The 19,590-nt window shown below is 43.4% G+C and overlaps 1 protein-coding gene across 2 annotated transcripts in view; it reads right to left on the bottom strand.

Annotated features, from left to right (window-relative positions):
* SLC44A1 (solute carrier family 44 member 1) overlaps positions 1 to 3,513 on the bottom strand; it is a 67,449-nt gene extending 63,936 nt beyond the window's left edge. For both annotated transcript variants that reach the window (XM_082783365.1, XM_082783364.1), the window contains exon 1: positions 3,235 to 3,513. In XM_082783365.1, coding sequence (XP_082639491.1) covers positions 3,235 to 3,261 — 27 coding nt within the window. In that variant the 5' untranslated portion in view covers positions 3,262 to 3,513. The remainder of the gene's footprint in view (positions 1 to 3,234) is intronic.
* Between the last annotated feature and the right edge of the window lie 16,077 nt (positions 3,514 to 19,590).

The following is a 19,590-nucleotide window of genomic DNA, read 5'->3' on the forward strand; positions in this document are numbered from 1 at the left end:
CTAATACAATGAGACAGCAGAAAACACCACTGGTGAAGGAGAAGACCAGAAAGAAAGTAAAGAGAATACTGCTACTCAACTACAAACTTGAATTTTCTACTTCAGTGAAACTAAACCTATTAGAATGAGTTCAGAGGAAAGCCAAGAGGATAATCAGAGGGCTGGAGCACCTCTCCTATGAAGACAGGCTGAGGGATTAGAGGCCTGGAGAAGAGAAGGCTCCAGGCAGACCTTACAGCAGCCTTCCAGTACCTAAAGGGGGCCTATGGGAAAGCTGGGGAGGGAAAGCTGGAAAGGGACTTTTTGTCAGGGGGTGTAGTGATAGGACAAGGAGCAATGGCTTTAAACTAAAAGAGGGGAGATTTAGATTAGACACTAGGAAGAAATTCTTCCCTCAGAGGACGGTGAGGCCCTGACACAGGCTGCCCAGAGAAGCTGTGGATGCCCCATCCCTGGGGGTGCTCAAGGCCAGGCTGGATGGGGCTTTGGGCAACCTGGACTGGTGGGAGGTGTCCCTGCCCATGGCAGGGGGTTGGAACTGGGTGATCTTTAAGGTCCCTTCCAACCCAAACCATTCCATGATTCCATAAAGAATATGATATATAAAAAATCTAGGGATTTACAGCAACCATGCTCTATTCTTGTCGTGTGCTTTTAAGAGTGTGATTTTTTTTAAACACAGGTTTTTAAATAATGATGCAGATATTTTTCAAGTGCATGATTCAGATCACAAATGTTTAATTGATTTGTCAAGGAAAAAAACAGAAAACAACTGGAAATACACACACACACAGCTGCAGGGAAGAGAAAATAACAGTCAGAACATATTTGAAGAGTAACAACAGGACAGTATCACAGAAGCTCTGGAAGAATACAACATCAGGACACAGAGAATTATTGGCAATACCAAAAGCCACAGAGGCCAGGGAGGGGAAGAAATGAGGAGAAGCCTCTGAACTTGGCCAGGAGGAGTATGTAGAGAGCTTAATGAAGTAAATTGCAGCTCTGCACACAAATAGCATTGGAAGAACTTAGTATGAAGAAAGAGGAAAGAATGTACAACAACGGATTCAGATTTCATGTTCCAAGAGTTTGGAAAAGAAGGAAAGCAGACTAGAGCTGACTGTCAGTTTTACAGATGAAGGACAGTAACTGTGAATAAAATCAGGTAGGGAATATGATGCCAGGAAAAGGTAAAAAAAACACACATTGGGAGTTAAAATTGAATGAATGGGACTTTGGGGCCAGGCTCAAGCAAACATGAGAATCCAAAGGTAAACATGCCAATTCCAATCATGTTTTTTTGGACGCCTCTAGATTCTGCAGGGAAAGAGATACAGGAAAAAGCCTAAGGCAGAGCTCCTGACAGCTTGCAAAGCAAAGGAACTGGTGAAACGAATTGGAAAAAAAAAAAAAAAAAAAAAAAAAAACAGGCAATCGAGTATGAAATATAAGACAGGAAGAAGACATTGAAGAAATCCACCTGGCTCTACAACCAGTCACAGGTATGTGCAGTAACGTAAATGAGATGAGGAGGTGGCAGTCATGAGAAAGGACTTGGGAGATGCAGTAACTAAACAAGAAAATGGCTGGCAAAGTCACAACAGAAGTAATCACCTCTCTCAGAAACAAAAACGGGGATTAGCAGATGAAGATCAAACAGGCTAGGGAGCTGAAGAATAAACTTAATGAGAAATCAACTTGATAAAGTCATAAGGAATGAGGGTGAAGAATCGTGATGACTGTACATCAAAGGACAAGATGAAGCTAAACAGGTAGAAATAAGAAGTGAGGCAACATGAAGGAACGTCTGGTGGAATCCTGCTCAAGGAAAGCTTCAGAGGAAACAAGGAAAGGGGAAAATAAAAAGGCAAGGCTAGATGAGGAAGCCAACCTCTATTGTTAATGATAAAGGGAGGAGAAGACAGACGTTAGACTGTAATGCAGTGTTGGTAGAGTGATTTCTGCAAACAATATGCCAGACGAAACTGTTGCTGGTAAAATATTCAGCAACCACCCTTTGATTTGGATTTCCCGAAGAAACGCACAATTGCTCACGGTTTAGGAATTAAACAGCCAACCATTGTTTATAGCTCAGTTACATATACGGGATGCTAGGGTCAATTACTGTACCACATCTTGCCACACACAGGGAAAGCAAATGAAAGGTTCGGCAGCATACTATTAACATCACGAGATCTGGAAGGGGAGAGCAAATTTCACTGGAAAACAAGATCAGTTACACGAAGCCTCTGAACAGGACAGACAGTGAAAACCTCTGATCCTCTGTTTCTCCTGCTTTTGGCGTAGCGCTACCCCCCAAACAAGCCTGCCGCTTCATTTAAGGGCAGCACAGAACAGGGGGACGGCAATTCAGATTCACGCAGAAGACCCAAAAAGGGGCTTGTTAAACACTTAGGAAAAGCAACCTGGGCGTAAATCGCGGAGAACAAGGCTGGGGGAGAGGACTTGGAAACAAAATCGCTTGCAAACACCAAACTCGCTCGCGGTGCTCCAAGTCTGCACCGGCTCCACTCGCGCCGCTCCTGACAGCTGTGTGCAGCCCTGCTGCGAGCACCGACTCCACGGGCACCCCCGGCAGCCTGCTGCAGTGGCCTGGCAGCTCCCAAATCCCCTCCTTGCAGCTTGGGGGGGGGATGAAATATCCCCCCCACACACCGCAATTCAGACCCCTTTTACCCCCTGGGCTCATCGCCTGCCCCTCTCGCAGCGCTGCTGTGCAGGGGAGGACGTGCACCGGACAGCTCTCTGCAGCGCTTTGCACGGGAAGGACTCGTTAAAAAAATATAAATAATAATTAATAATAATAAAATGATAAAAAAAAATAAACAGCAGGAAAGGGGAAGAAAGCCCCTGCCTGAAGGGCTGGCTGGCAAAAAGTCATCCCCGTGATGAGTCATCTGGGACAGCGGGCGGACTTTTCCCCCCTCGAAGCTGGGAAAGGGAAGGGGGGGGAGGAAGGAGGGAAGCCGGATCCGGCCACACCAGAAGCGACACCGCCGAGGGGACACCGCGCTCGGCAGGGCACGGCCGGTCCCCCCCGGAGCCTGTTTTTTTTTGTTTTTTTTTTTTTTTGGGGGGGGGGGGGGGGGGAATCTTAAATAAATGAACAGCGAGGGGCTGGGAAGGGGCTCAGCGGGGGGAGACGGGGACACGGGGTTAATGGGGCTGAGCGGATTTGGGGTTGAGGGGATTGGGGGGCGAGGCGCTCACCTGCGCGGCGGAGCTGCAGCAGCCCATGGCGGTGCCCGCTAGGCGCCAGGCGGCGGCGGGCAGGCGCTGGGCATCCACCCGGCGGCGCGGCCCGCCCCGGGGCGGTGGTGCTCGGTGTGGTGCTGCTGGTGTTGGTGCCGGTACCGGTGCCGGTGTCGGCGGGGCGCGGGGCGCGGGCGCGGGGCGCGGGCACGGGCACGGGCACGGGCACGACTCCGGCTCCGCCGCGGCGCCCCCCTCGGAGGCGGCGGCGGCGGGGCCGCGGGTGAGGGGCGGGGCTTTGAGGGAGGGTGGGCGGGGTTTAGGGGGTGTGGGCGGGGCTTTGTGGGGAGGCGTGCGTGGTTTCGAGGGGAGGGGGCGTGGCCAGCGCGCCGCAGCGCGGGGGGTACCTGCGCCAGCCGCCGGCCCCGCCTCCGCTTCCCGCGCGGCCGGCGGCTTCCGGTGGCGCAGGCTCGTCTGCCCGGCCGCGCTGTTGCCATGGCAACAGCGGGCACGGCGCGGCCTGCATGGGGCTGGGCCAGGCCTCGCCTCTCTCTCTCCCCCCACGCCCCCTCCTTTCACTCTCCTTCTGCCCCTCGTCTCCTCGGGTGCCACCAGCCCCCATTAGTGGTGGCAGGAGATGTGCATGTGCTTCATCCCTGCGTTGCAGCAGCTGATGGCCATGTGGCTGTGCAGCTGGCTGTGGTCCTCCCCCAGGCACCCCACGTTGGGGCTGGTTGTTGTGCAGTGCCTGCCCCCGTGGGGCTGGGGGGAGGTGGGCTTGGGGGCACGCTAGGGCAGCACAAACCGCGTGAGGATGGTGGGAGCCACATCAGCACAATGCAAAGCACCTTAGGGCAATTGTGAACCACATCAGGACCATACGAACCACATTAGGGCAATGCAAACCACACCAGGACCGTGCGAACCACATAAAGGCAATGCAAACCACATCAGGACAATGTTTGATGTATCGATAACACATAAAATCAGGCTTCAAGTGTAGGCTGGACCACTTCTGTAAGCCACACAGTTAGCTAGTGCCTGAAAGCTTCTGAGCCAGCTAACATCACGTAGTTATTACTGGCAACAAAGGCGACAGGTTTCCTCAGGATGAAACGGCGTTCCCCTTGGAAGCTCACAGCCCCTCAAAAGATGAGTTTATGTGGCCCAGAGATGGCCTGAATGCATTAAGTGACTCCAAATTTTAAAACGTTTTGCTGAATCTTTTCGGCGGGTTTAATTCAATCAGTACAATAAGACTATCCGTGAGTAGGAATAACACCATATTGATTTCAGCTTAAAGTGATCCTTTGACAGGCAGAATCAGGCAAAAGAGGCCTTGTGACTAGAGAAGGAGTCTAGTTTAAGAGGCTTCCAAAATAGAACTAAAACTGGCATGTGGGTGAGTTGTGAATCATACGTCTTTTTTAGCTCTTCCTCAATGGCAAATAACATCACTTTCACAATCTTCACTTTGGACTTTCTAACACTTGGGCTAAAATATCTTTTTTACCACTTGTACACACCCTGACATTATTGTTGATTGCTCTGCCAGATTCTACCCAAATATTTCTGTTGTATTTGAAAGCATGACCATCAAAGAACTGTTCTGCAAGAACATGCTCTAGGAGGCATGTTCCTTTTGTGGCTGACACAGGAACAGGTAACAAGAAACCCCTAGACATTTCTTGTCTGTCGTGGGACATGTCACTTCAGTTTCTCTGTTCCGCAGTATTGCCGTTTGTAAAATTGACCTTTGTCCGAGCACTGCTTTTTCATTTGCTTCAGTAACAGCAGGAAGATGAGAGTGCCATAGAAGTGATTTAGCCAGTTTGTTAAATAGACCTTTTTTTTTTTTTTTTTATTAGTCCTTGTGTTTCATCCAAGTGTTGTCATTATAATTAAATACCGCCTTCTGCTTTCTAGTTACAGACTTCACACATTCAGCACGATTATCAGAGGATGGTAATGGATTAAACACAGGCTCTGCCCCCCACGTTTGTGGGCTCTTTCTTGCCAATAGTCAAAAGCTCTGCGTAGGGGGAATGGTAGATTTGTAGTGATTAAAGAATCCTGGGCCTTCAGTGGCTGGAAGAGCATTTATGTAAAAGCTTGTAAAGACATACCAGCTGTCGCATAGGTAACTGGGGTTTAGTGTAAGTATGTGACAACTGTGGGAAGCAATTGGACAAATCCGAGCCTTAGAAGTAATCACCAGAGTAATTGCCCTTATCTGTGCTTCTGCCCTGAGGAAATTAGTTGCATTTTTGACAGGGATGCAGCAGCAGCAATAGAAGTCTGGCTTTCCTTAGTTCAGCTCTGCTTTCTTTGGCCAGTCACACAAAGGAGAGGAAGAGTTAAAAGGTTCTTTCTTATTCATGTTTGCGTTTGCTTTTGTATTTATTCAGATTAGTATTTCAGGAATAAACTGGAAGGTAAAGAAAGGGGGATTGCTGAATCTTAATTCAGTAATACATAAGTTGAACTTTAAGCATATGCCTAAGTACCTTTTTTTGAGTCATGTTTTATGGATTTCTTTCTGAAATTGATTATAATCTGCTCTAAGGTATCTTTACATTGCAAGCTGTTACAGTGTAAATCTGACTGCCCAGATTTAGAGTTAATAAGAATCTAGGTCTTTTTCTGTGGCAGATTTGAATCTGCCCTTCTCCCTTCAGCTAAGAAGGATGAGCTTCATCTCTGTTTTCATTTCATTGCTAGACTCAGAATGACAGGTTAGAGTTTCTGAAGTACCATCTGATATTCCGAAAGGGAGCACCACAGAGAAGGCCCTAAAATGACAAAATGGCTTTGGTACTTGAGTTAAATAAATTGTAGCTTATATCCAGACTGCTTCCACTCTAGGAAATGTAGGGAGGGGGAACAAAAAAGAAGATAAGGAAACATTCCGGAAGGTGTGAAATATGTGACAATATTTACCTTTTCTCACGAGATGTAAGATCCTGACCTTGGGCCCCCATGTTTAAACACTTAAGTATTTTACAAAGGTAAACAAAAAATAAAATAAAATCCTTAGCTTCTATTACAAATTAACAGGAGACATGCCTGTCAAATAGCACTAGATAAAATTGAAATTTGTTGTATATGTTCCAAAATAAGCATGTTAGGATGGAGTTTTCAGGCAGGCTCAGTATTGGGCTAACTGCTTAATCAAAAGGAGGTCCAGATCTGCCCTGGTTGTTGAAGGAAGGTAAGAGTTATACCATGCAGTCTAAATATCGAGTACTGCAGCAGCAAGGTGTTGTCACAGTCTGCGTGTTCCCCTCCCTCTTCTAAAAGACAAACTCTGCTTGTTATCATTACACTTACTTCTTCCACCTACCACTGAATTTGCATGCATGAATGCTTGGCAACAACTCTGTGTTTTTAAAAATCCTATCCTCTGTGCTGTGCCTAGCCTCAATATTTGTTTTTGTTTGTTTGATTGTTTGTTTTAATCTGTTTTAATATAGAAAAACACACATTCCCTTCATAATCTGCCCTGTGAACAAGCTAGCTGTCTTCCTTTATACAAGTCTGTCTGTGCAGGATTTAAGAGTGATCCTGCTGATTTCAGAACACTAATGAAAGTACAGTGTAAGAAGGCATTCCAGTAAACACACTGCAAGTAGTATGTCTCTGAGCAATGTGGTGATAAAGGCCGTTCCCCCACTCAGGTTTTTGAGGCCACGTTATCTTCTATATTTAAGAAGCCACCTGAAACTGGTTGTCTTCTTGAAGAGTTAAATGTGCTTTTATCCTTGTTTACTGCTAGGAATTAAAGCACATGTGTTTGTGTTAAGTCACACAGGACACCAGTTATGGAGCAGAGAAATGGAGCTGTATCTTGAGAGCTGCAGTTTGTACACTCAGGGTCCTGTTGGTTAGGTGTTAGTCATGGCAAAAGCATTTGAGGTATCCCACTTTGCAGTTAGAATGATGGGATTCTTGCAGGATTTTTCACCTCTGACCAAGAGAAGTTATATACTGCTCAGTAACACTGAGCTCTCAGGTTAGAGCTAAGATTTTCTCCTTGCTACCTTTCAGACCACAAAAGAACAGATAATTCAGTGAACTTACTGGGAAGCTCAGAAAACCTGCTGTGATTCTACTTTTTGCTGTAGTCCCATAAATTGATCAGGTTCAGTCTGTTTCAATTTGAGAACCAGAGACTCCAGGGAAAGAGAAAGAGCAACAGAAAGTTTTCTGAATTAATCAGGAGGGTGAAATGTTCCTTCCCCAATTCTGAATCAAGATTTTGGTCTACTGTAGTCTAGGAGATGTAAGAATTTGGTACGAGGTCAGAAGTGTACAGCAGAGGGGCTGTCTATTGGTGGCTATCCAAAAAATTTAAGACTCATTAGAAGAAAAATATTTTTGTGTGTTGGCAAAATGCCTTTGTAAGCATCTGCTCTCAGCCTACAGTAGTCCATAGATGGTATAATGAAAGTAAAATATCTTTTCTATATTAAAATATGTTGCTTTGCGCAATGTAAAACCTGTTGGATTTCATTCTGATATTGGACACCTGTGCATGAAGAACTGTATGAATAGATCATTTCATGCAAGCAAAACATCTGCCAGACATTTATATCATTATCAACCTGAGCTGGAATCACGCTGGCAATTTGTAGCTGAAATGTTCCATATCCAGCATCCAACCCACCGAGAAATTCGCTCTTCATAAAATGTTCTTCACAGGAGCTGGGATGGTGCTGATGCACGGTGGGGAAGGAGAGATGTCCGACTGATGTCACAGTAGTAACCAGAAAAATGTTATTTGTTTCAGCTTTGTGAGAAAGTTTTGTGTTGCCCCAAGGAGACACGGAACGCCAAGCGCAATTCTTCCAGCGGAGGCAGTATCATCATAATACATGATTAGCCATTACAATCTCTTGTCATTTCGCTCTAGGAGAATTATGGCTCTCACACTGAGGATGTACGACTACAGATGGAGCACTGCCTGCTACAAATCTCTTTACTGCTGCAGTAAATCTCTTGGAGGAAAGTTACTGCATAAAATAAAGAAAACAAAATCTATGCTAAAGGGACCTGTCATTTGTTTTCTTATGGAAGGTGGTATGAAGGGAGGTTCTGCTCCACTCTGCACTCCTTAATGTCATGCAAGAAGGCATTCATCAAGGAATATTCAGCTTACTCTCAGAGTAAGACAAGAAAGGAGACATGGCAATATTCGGTGTGTTGTGTAACTCAGGCTTTCTGTGTAGTACTTTGTGTGAGAGGGAAGGACAGATGGAGACATTGCTATATAGCAATGTCTTAAGCTGTGGTGGACTTTACATTAGCTGTAGTAGTGGCCAAGCAGAAGTTGGTAGATTGTGGACGCCCCCTCTCTGGAAGTGTTCAAGGCCAGGCTGGATGGGGCTTTGGGCAACCTGGTCTGGTGGGAGGTGTCCCTGCCCATGGCAGGGGGGATGGAACCGGGTGATCTTTAAGGTCCTTTCCAACACAAGCCATTCCTCGACTCCACAGTTCTACGACACTGCTCTAGACAATTGGCTGTGGAGGATGTCAGTGTCACCTTCAGAGCTGGCATTCAATTCAGGTGCAGACTTAAGACCAAACTTGGTGCTTTACCATTGACACAAACACTTACAGATGTACTGTAGGTGAACAGACACCAACAGAGATCAAAAGACTGATGGGTAATCTGTGTGCGAGTCCTGGATTTGAAACTTTGAGGGTGAGTTCTACCAACAAGGTGGTTAGAGAGATGGGACTGTCACAGGGCTTGGCCTAATTCAGCTCCATACTGTAGATGGCAGAACACATATACAACCAGTGCAGCTGGCAGTGACAGCTAACAAAAGATGCAAAGGGCTTCTCCATGATTTGCACATGGAGTTTTTGCTCTAGGCTGGGTTTTAAAGGCCCCAACCTGGTTGTTGTGACTGGCTATCTGAAGAAACTCAGTTGTGGTGTTCTCTGTATCACTCACGTTCACCTTTAAAATGAGGGTATCAACACTTTGAAAAGCAATTTATTTTTATACAGTTCTCCCATTCCAATTAAAATAAGTACAAATATAAGTAACGAGGAATCAAGATCTATTTGAAATTGAGGTTCTTAATTTACATTTTCTACAAATGCAGACATACTTATCTTTGAGCTCAAAACAAAGTGCTTTGCTTATTAAGTGCTTTTGCCTGTAAGTGCTCATAAGGATGTCGGAAAATCAAGGGTGAGGTTAATTGTTCTGCCTCAAACTAAGTACGGAGACTTTCAGAAGTTCTGTGCACCCATCGGCTCCTGAGAATCTCAACTTTTTTCCTGAAATGAAAAAAAAATAATAAATTCAGATTGCTTCTTTAAGCAAATAACCTTTGAAAGGGATAGAGCTAGTGTGACCTGTCTTAAGGACTTTCATCCTTCCCGGTCCTGGACAGCTGTATGATGCTGTGAGCAATATATATATGCCTCCAGGTTGCATCTGTTCAGCAGTATCAGATATTGCACTGCCCATGACCTCTGAGCCAGGCTTCTGCTGGCTGAGGACAGGTGTGAAGTGTGCATTTCGTTATTTAATTCACTTCCGCTGAGCTCTGTAGAAGACAATGGCAATATTATGAATCTGATAGGTGAGAATCTCTGTTGTTGTTTCAGGAGAGAATTTAGCTGCATACCTCTGTTACCTATGGGAATAATGGATTTAATGTGTTCTGACAGCACCCGTATCAAAGGAAGAGCGTATCTATTTTCCTCTGCAGTTCCTGGAGTAATGGCATTTCAGCGATTACTGTAGCATAACAGCACTTGTTTTTCTAGAACAATACTTGTTAACAGTTTGAGAAGTCGTTCTGTGGTTATTAAGAATTGAGGCCTTCGTTTGGCAAAATGCGTTTATCTGTAATAGTACCACAAAAGTCCACAGTACTGTCGACGTGCTTACCTTTAAGCTCATAACTAAGTGCTTTGCTTAGTGAAAGCCTGTTAGCGTTCATAAGAATGTTGGAATATCTGACCCAGTGCTACATTAATTTTCCCACCTTGTATCATTTCCAATGACATTTGCAAAACCTTAAACTTATCCCCTTCAATTAAATGCCTGGATAAATCTCTCTTGGAGTTCAGATTCCACGTATTTCCGTTGCTTTGTTCCACCAGGTCTATGCTTCTTTTAAAGTCATTTTCCTTTCTCCATTGGACTGTGTAGGCTGCAAAGGGCTATGGTCAAGGTGACAACATGCTACAGTGACACAAATGGGATACATTCAATTCCTGACATCTACTGTGCACTGCAGTGGATGTATAATCAATTTGGTAATTACTTTAACACCCTTTCTTCTCAACAATACAGCATGGAAAAGACTGGCTTTTGCAAGTCGCAAACATATAATAGAACCATGGACTACAGTGGGGAAAAAAAAAAAAAAAAGCCTCTTTTTACTGTGTGCAGGGCAAGCTGACCTGCACTTTGACAAAAATCAAGATGATTGTATCTGCAGTATTTGTTTTGTGCCATCAACTTACTACACAAAAATATGTCAGGAAAAGAAAAAGGGGAAGATGGATTAAAAAAAAAATAAAACAAAAAAACAGGACTAAAGCAACAACAAGCACAGCAGTCTAGTCATAATAATTCTCCAATAATGAGGATGAGAAAATGGACTTTGGCATTGTGTGAGGTTTAGTAGATTATTGTCTGGTGGTCAAGCAAGCTGAGTTCTGTTTCTAGATCGGCCGGTAGCTTACATTGCTAGTTTGTACCACCTGTACACTGCTAGCATTGTGCCTGTAACAGAAAATATATAGGGCAGTAAGATGATTAATTGTAGAAGAATGCTCTGCAATCTCGGGAGAGGATTTTACATCTATAGAGAGAGTTTTCCATAGAACCAGATTATCAGCAGGCACACATATCAACCTTTCTGTAGCTGATGCAGCCTCGTACTAACAGCTGTGGGGTCCAAGGCCACAAAAAGCTTGGGTGGGGGGGAAAAAAATCCTTGCCCATCTGCAATAATCACTGTCATATAAGCATAAAGAAAAAACATTGAATAATGGCTGACATCATTCTTGACAAGAGCATTTTCTATTAAATTCTTCAAGCATTTCTTCTTATCAGCAGTTTTATCTCTGATTACCAGGTCTTTGATTACCTGCAGGCTATGGACAGCCTGCAGAATAAGCAGAGATACAGTTTTTTCTCATTGTTCGTTCAAACTCAGAAGTATTTTACAGGAACACAATAAGTCAATGTGTTTAGTTTGTTTGTTTGTTTTATTTTATTTTATTATTTTGTTCTGGCTACATTTGTTTCATTTGGCAAAGTAATGGGTGAATAATATCCACTGAGTAAATCGTTTTATAATGTGTGGGAAGCCAGACTTTGTCTATAGGATTTTTTTAATTTGCCCATCCTGTAATGGTTAACTGAACAGTACTCCACAATATTCTGGTTTCTCTTTGTATCATTCAGGTGCCGGCTGCTAGTCACCTGCATCAGGTTTACCTGCTATTACCGCTTTCATTAGCAATACTTTTAAGTTTCCAGGGAAGAAAATACTTTGAAAATAAAAGCAGGAATAGTTTGCCTGCAGATAACAGGCTGACAGGCCAAATGTTGTAGCTTCACTTGAAGATACTCTAAGCTTCACTTGTTGAGCAGGTGACACTGAGAAACAGGTATGTCGCTGTGTCATTGGAACAGGTGGCAGACAAGCAGAAGTGTTTAACTTCTGTTGCAGTACTAATGAAAGTACAATTATGACACAGAAATGAGACATTAGTGTAAAGGGACTCAGGCAAAAGAACACAAGGGGAAGGTGGGATGAGTGTTAATAATGAACTGAAGAGGTTTTCTTTATTCCTTCTGTCACTGTCCCTCTTACCTTGCTTATTAGATTCCAGCAACCTGACCAAGCAGCCAGCTACATGTAGACCTCAACAGATGCTGGGTACAAAAACTGCAGCTTTACCAGTTTTCATGTTACTTTGGAAAACTCCTAGGGTGGGGTATGGTGACTGGTAGGGGTGCTCTTGTAGCCATTTCTGGTGAGGGTTAGACTGAAGAGCGCGTCACTTTCAAATTCCAGAGATTTCTCGAGACAGTTTTCAAGCCAAAAGATGGAAAACATTTAAATATGGAAGAAGGGTCTTTGTTTGTGTTGCTGCGGATTTTTAACAGTGCTGCGGGAAGGTTGTTTATTTTACAGAGGTGGAGCCTATCCATCAAGTCTATCCAAGGTAGTGGCTTGTAATATCCAATTACCAAAAGCCTTCTTGCAAATTTTAAAGTAGGTGAGGAATCCTCTCCTTGCTTGCTCCAGATTTTCATTATGTAGGGCCCAGAGGGCACCCCCTTCAGGGAGCTGAGTTGGCTGAACTGAGTTTAGCAGTCGGAGCCCAAGGTCTGCTCCCTCCCTGGTAGGAACTGTTGTGAAGAAAGCTAGAGGAGAAGGCCTCCCACTCCTCTCCCCTGGGGGCTGCTCTTATGCTGAGGCCTTACCACCAAGCCCTGCCTGTGCAACATCACAGCAGAGGTGGCAGCTCTCAGTCAGTGCTTGGCAGCTCTCTGCCAGGCATGACGTTGGACTGCCTCAGCACTGGATTGTGTCTGACTCTGCCCACCTTCTCTGGCCCTGATCCAGACCTGGATGTGCTGCTCTGCATCCTGGCACCTTGTTGGTGAGGTCCCTGCTAGCACCAGCTGTAACAAAGCTACAGGTTCCCCTTCTCTTGTGGAGCAGCCAGCTCCCTCGCTGCTTCCCCATGCAGACAGCTGGCCAAGGGCATGGCAGGTCTGTGTTTGGAAACAGGAGCAAAGAATGAATGAAACCTGTAAAAGGCAAGAAGATTTGTGCATGAACAGAGAAAACACTGTTTCTCTGACTGTCAGACTACTTTTGTTAGACATTGGACTTAACACAATAAAACCTCCTTTTCAGTGGTATAAGGTGACCATCCCACAATTACAGATTTTAGTAGCTGTTTGTTCTGCAGTTTTATAAAAAATAAAAAAATTTGCCATTTTTTCTTTTTAAAATATATATAAAAAAAAAAGCTGCTTAATGAGCTGATCAGCTAATTACTAAGGTATTGCAGATGATGTTGGGACTATTCCCCTGCTGTTTACTCATTTTCCAAGTGAAAGCCTTACTCACTGAACAGTTGGTTATGTTAGGGCTAGTGACAAAGGGCAGACTCCAGTATAGATCAGGCATTGTACTTCAGGTATCAAAATTATCTTCTCACAGATTTACAGCAAAATTTATGCATTACCACAAGACGTTTCAGTTTCAAAAAGCTTGTGGTTTTCAGCGAGAAGCTGCTTATGCAATATTTCTTAAAACAGCAAAAGAATCCAATTGCTATAAAGTGATGACAAAGTAGAAGTTTCAAAAGCATCAGTTATGATTGAGAGACTTGCCCTGCTTTTCATCTTTTATTCCATCATGTTTGCCAAACAGCTCAACCTCTAGGGCTTTCATAGAGTAAATGTCATCCTACTGCAAAGCTTTTTTCTGATCAGAGCCACCAGTTCCACATCTCCAAAGTACCAGTTCTGCTGCATAGTGCTGGTAGCTAGATAAGGGAAGAGAGAACTATCATCCCCTAGTGGGTGGATCCAGCTTTTTTAATGGGGGAGGGTAACCTATGAAGGAGAGCTGACCACATCTGGTTCTTCAAAACGACCCTTCTGTGGTGGATTTTTCCCGTGGAGTATTTTCCTGTGATATTTCTATATCTTCTTCTCAGACTTGGAGGAATAAATAACCTCCAGCTCAGCTAATGAGGTGGGACAAGGGACCACATTTGCTTTATAGTGCAGATGCACACTGCTCTGAGAAGGTTTTGCTCTGTGAGTCATCAAGAAGCCATTAAATGGCATACATGATACACTGGTAAAGAAGAAGCAGAAGAGCTGCTCTCACTCCAGGTAGAGAGGATTTTGGCTCCTGCTGTTACTGTGTTTTCTTTGACCTGGGTGTGAATGAATACGTGTTGCAGCAGTTGTTCTCCCCTGTTAAATCCTAGGTGGGTATAAATACCAGTGTTTGATAGGGTAATAGATGTTTTGTATTTTGTTGTTGAAGTCAGTGACACATTATCCAGAGCTGACTGTGACTTCTGCAAAGGAGTGTTTTGTCAGGACAGAAAAAAAAAAAAAAGAATTCTGGAAGGAAATAAATTCTTATTCCTGTGTGTCCATTCTAGTGTGCCTCACTACTCAGGAGTAGGAAAGTTGTACCCAGTTCTGAGTTGTGGCCTAGGGACTCTTCTGATGTAAAGAACTACAAATGTTGTAGTTCTGGTTCTGATGCAGAGTGAATTTCAAGCTGGCTGTCTGCATACAAGACTTTTTACTATATGCTTTCCAGAGGCCTCTGTGCTTTGATTCTGATTTCTTTTATTTAAACAAAAACCATCCTCAATATCCACACACACATGCAAGATATAGCATTAGCTCTGAAAAGCAGACCTTTGGTTCTCCACCCTGAGGAGGTGGAGTTGGATGGAGAACCAAAATCATTAGTCATTTAGGGATCATCTGCAGTATCAACCTGGGAACATCCAGGCTAGCCCTGGAATTTTCAGTCTTCAAGTGGGCTTGCAGGGCCAGTATAGTTCATAAAAACAAAGCTGCCTACACATCTGTATGAAGAAACAGTACAGATGTAACAGTAAGGTATCTCATCTGTGTTGAACCTTCTAGATTTAACACGTCAGAGATCTCAACGCCCTTCTCCACTGTGCCCCTCAGACACAGTTGCTGTCTTCAGTAACATATGCAGTGTTCAGTTCCCTAGAAGGAGATAAAAACATGTTTCCTGGATCTCTTCTGGTATCTATGCAACTTTCCATTTTTTCCCCAATGTTATTTTTTGAATCCAATTTGTTATTGAAACAAATGCTGCCTTAGTGGTTCTGCTTTCAAATAGTAACTAGATTTTCTTATTCCCTGATCAGAACAGAACAGGGCAGGCTGAGAAACCAGATGGAGCTGGAAGATAAAGATGTGTATTGTGGAACAGGAATCTGGCATCATTCTCTCTCCTACCAGAATCTTGATGTGTTTAGTTGTTCTAATACGTGGCTTAATCACCAACAGTTTAGCATTTCTGTTTAACATGACAGTATGGAGGAGAAAAAAAAAGAAAAAACAAACAAACAAACAAACAAAAAAAAACAAGTGGCTTTCTGTTGATTTACATATATTTATTTTGTAGCATCGTTGTGATAATCCTGGGTGCCTTGGTTTCCAAGTGGTAAATATGTGCGGTACAGAAGGAGGTTCCAAGAGATTTTAGGAATAGCTTTGTGACAAAGTCTGCCATTCATCAGGGGAAGTAAATACTTTCTATTTTACTTCCTTTTTTTTTCCATTCACAGTTGAAAAAACTCTGCTTAAACACTATAGCTCCAACCGTGAAACCAGCTAAAGCTAGCTATGCTGAAGTACAGTTGAAAGGCTTTCCTGAATACCTTGCCTTCTTCTCCTAAGACAAGGCTGAGTGGCTGTATGAAACATGTCATTTGTGTAGACATTGGACTGCACACTCCTCTCACTTTGTTGTAGTCCCACCGATTCTAATGGAAATTACAGAATTACAGATGTATGAGGAAGAACAAACCATCTGACTAGAGTGAAAGCCCTGTAGCTTTCCATTCCAGTAGCTTTTTCTATAGCAGTGTTACTAAGGATATAAAGCAGATGCACAACTACCCAGAGACAAAGGATTCTCTACTAGTTTCTGCAAGGAAGAGGGAGATAGCAAGCCTGGATTCTATTTCCAGCTCTGGCCCTGCCATGTTTTTAATGATTAATTGCAGGCTTTATTAATTAGTAATACAGGCCTGTAAGCAGCTCAGCTTTTTGCATCTTTAGTTTAACAAGGTGTAGAAACAGAGCTTGTTTTTTCAACCGCAGTTTTCTATCCATTTGCTTGCCCCTTCACAAAAGCTTGAAGAGTGTTTTGCTGTAGGTAGGCACTGCAAAGTGCACCAGACAGCAAGGAGTTTGCACCTGCCTGTCCTAGGAATGCTTCCAAGGCAGATTCATGGAAGCCAGTTGTTTTAACACCTTTCTAAACACCATGCTACTTGCCATTTTCCTTTATAACAGCAGGCATGGCTACACTTCCTAGCTAAATACTTCATCTCCTTCTGGAACTTTGGCACATGCACAGGACAATGAAAATAAGGTCACAAGGCCCTCGACAGAGAGGAGCAGATGAATTGTCACTGGATGCAATTGGTGTCCTTTTCATGTATAACTCAGCTCAGAGGACTCTAGATGCCATTTAGGAAATTAATGGCCAACAGGCTTTACAGTCGGTGCTGATTGCTGGCAGTTCATCTGGAGAACTGTGCTGCGAAGCCTCACTCTGCAAGGGTTCCATATGTGAATTCCAAACACAGGAACATCCTGCTGGAATCACCACCCACATCAGCCAAAGAACTGGAAAAGGACATCGGTGTCTGCCTTCATCCCCGCTGCCAGTGTTGTGCTTCTGTGCAGGCAATAGCTGAACCCACTTGCTGAGCTCCCTGAAGGCAAGGTCTAGAGTCATCAGCAGCTGAAGTGTGTGCTGGTGAACCTTGAGAGTGGGTGTCTATACATTGGCACAGCCATCTCCTCCACGCACTGCTGAGCAGCATGCAGGCAGTCATTCCCTTTTACGCTCTGAGCATCATGCAGGCAGGCTGCCTGGGCGAGCCTTCGGTGCTGATGGGTTATGGCACGGTGTAGCTGAGCCAAGCTGCCTCCGGGCCTTTCGTTTACTGTAGGTTAATCCTCCTTGGTCACTAGGTGGCACAATTGGCGTTATTAAACCACGCGGGATTTTTTTTTTTTTTTTTTTTTTTTTTTTTTTTCAATGCTAACAAACTCCTTCATCTCTGTCCCTGCAGCTGAGTTAAGTCCTGACAGAGGGAGCCCTGTGAAACAACAGGCAGGACTCCCTCCCAAGGATGCAATCTGTCCTGCAGCTGGTGAGTCACTCAAATTATACTGGATTCAAGACGTGGGCAGATTTGACAGGTTCTCCTATTAATTCAGTCCTCAGGTTTGGGTTTGCTGGTCTGCTGTCAACAGAGGCTCAACCCTGATTCCAAGGAACTTTTCAATTTTGTGGATAATATTTCTGCTTTTCCTCAAGAGGCATGTGTCTCTCAGACAAATCCCTTAGTTCTTTTGGCTAACACTGGTGAAAATCTAAACTGATGCTAAAGCACAGGATATTTTTGAGCTAAGCTCTTTCTGCAAAGCGTTCTAGGTTGGTTTGAATCTTTAGGTCACAGAATATAGGGAGAACATTTAAATAATAGTTTTAATTCCAAGCACATTTTGTCAATGGAGAATGCTCAGGAGTCACATTTAACAGGAATGTGATTTTACAGAGAGATTAAACTTAAAAAATCTAGGCACACTGCAGAGAAGTTAAACATAAAGATACATGAAGTAGCTTTAGATCCAATCAGCTTCTACTTTGATAAGTTCATCTTGAAGTTGCTGTATCTTCTGTCCTTGGCCATAGCAAGGGTGGGTCAAGTGGAGAAACAAATGGGGATAACAGGGTCTCCTGGTCTGGAATAACCCTGCTGTTTCCTCTCCTGGTAGATCTGCATATATGACTGGCTGAAAGGCAGGGTTAGGAACTGTTCTGTGCCAGGGCAGTAATGCAGTACAGAAAAAATCATTATTACCATCATCCTTAATTCTATAATTACCACATTTTGCAGTCTTATAAACTGCAAGTCAAGAGACTCTTGAGTAATTTTTCCACTAGGATGGCTGGAGGAGGGAGTAAAGCTTGTCCAAACAGTGAAGTTTCTGCCTGTCCATGAAGAAGCATAATATTTCAGCATATGGATGATGAAGGAACATCTGTCGCCCCATGCATTTCATTCCAAATAAATAGTTGTCATGGTAGTAGCAGTGTTCAGGAGGAATTTGCTAGTATGAGAATTCCTTCCAAGTGTTCACAGAGGCTGAGTGAGATTTCAAGATTATGAACCAAAATCTTTGGACCTTGAGAGGAATTTAAGTGCTAAAAAAAAAAAAAAAAAAAAAAAAAAAAAAAAAAAAATCTGATATTACCTAACTCCTGTTTTGCATTTCACAGGCTTCATAATATTCTGAACCATGTTCCCAGGTCTCAGTGTCCTCAAACTTGAAACCTGATTCAAGCTGCTACCAACTCTGTGGCTTGAGACCACTGAGAATTATTCTGTATGCACAATTCAGTGCTTTTAACAGAAGGAAATTGGTTTGCTGTGGTGATTCAAGCAATTTCATATTTTCTTTCTGCCTTCCTTGAGTCTTTGTACTCAAATGTCTTGTTACCATTCTTTTGATTTTTTTTTCCTCATTTTCCTTAGCAAAAATAAAGTGTTTTTGTTGAATGTGAAAGTGGAATCTTTGACATATGTTAAGAAAAGCCACAAGAAAAGTTCAGCATTGTTCCTTACCCAAATTCAAAACACACATAGTAAAAGATGAGATCTAAACTCAAATATGTCAAACAAGAGTTCTGTTTGCCAGGAACCTGAGGCTCACATTGTGTCCCACTATTAAACTTCTACATGTTCTGATCAAGGTACCAAATGCAAAGCTTCTGTGCTTGTACACCTGGCCATCACTACTGGTTGTGGTGGTGGACAGGGAGGGAGTTGTATAGAAAGAAAACTTGAGAGTAAAGAAAACCTCACAGTCTTAAAAGTGCATTTGCTCCTCTCTCCACTGAGAAAGGCAGGAATCCCTGTGCTTCATGATATACTATGGTCATGGCTGTAGTTGGGAATCAGAAACAGCATCTCCTTAAACATTTGAGATGGAAGCAATGTTTATTTTTGACTCTGCCTTATATGGCAGCTGTTGAAGACAAGTTGTTTGGCCGAAATTCTGGAGGATCCAGTCGTTCCGCTTCTGCTGTCTATGGGAATAAGTGCCCTCGATAAGTATTTTTGCTTAACGTGAGAATAAAAAAAAATCAGTCTCATTTTACTATTCAGATGGTATGATACTTTATTTTCAAGAAGGTAGAAGGGTCCCTTACAACACTGTAGTCAATGTGTTTGTACAATTTGTAAAAATATTACTGACCCTCATTTGGAATGTGCAGTGAGATAGCCATCCTACCATTTGTACATTCAAAGACCTGATATGCCACAGAGCTGCAGTAACTGCATATCTAATTTAGAATAAAAGAGCTCACAGCCCTAGGATTCTGCTTTTTTTTTTTTTTTTTTTTTTTTTTTTTTTTCAGCACCTAGCCTTAGAAGTCAGACCTGTTCTGTGTTCAAAGAAGACAGCAGCTACTTCTTTGTGCATACCAGAATTCTGCTCTAGAATGAAGGCGGAAAATATTTTTAGCACCCAGCATTTGGATGTCAGCAGAAATGCTGTTA

The sequence above is a fragment of the Aythya marila genome, assembly GCF_965140915.1.
Source record: "Aythya marila genome assembly, chromosome: Z".
Classification (NCBI taxonomy): Eukaryota; Metazoa; Chordata; class Aves; order Anseriformes; family Anatidae; genus Aythya; species Aythya marila.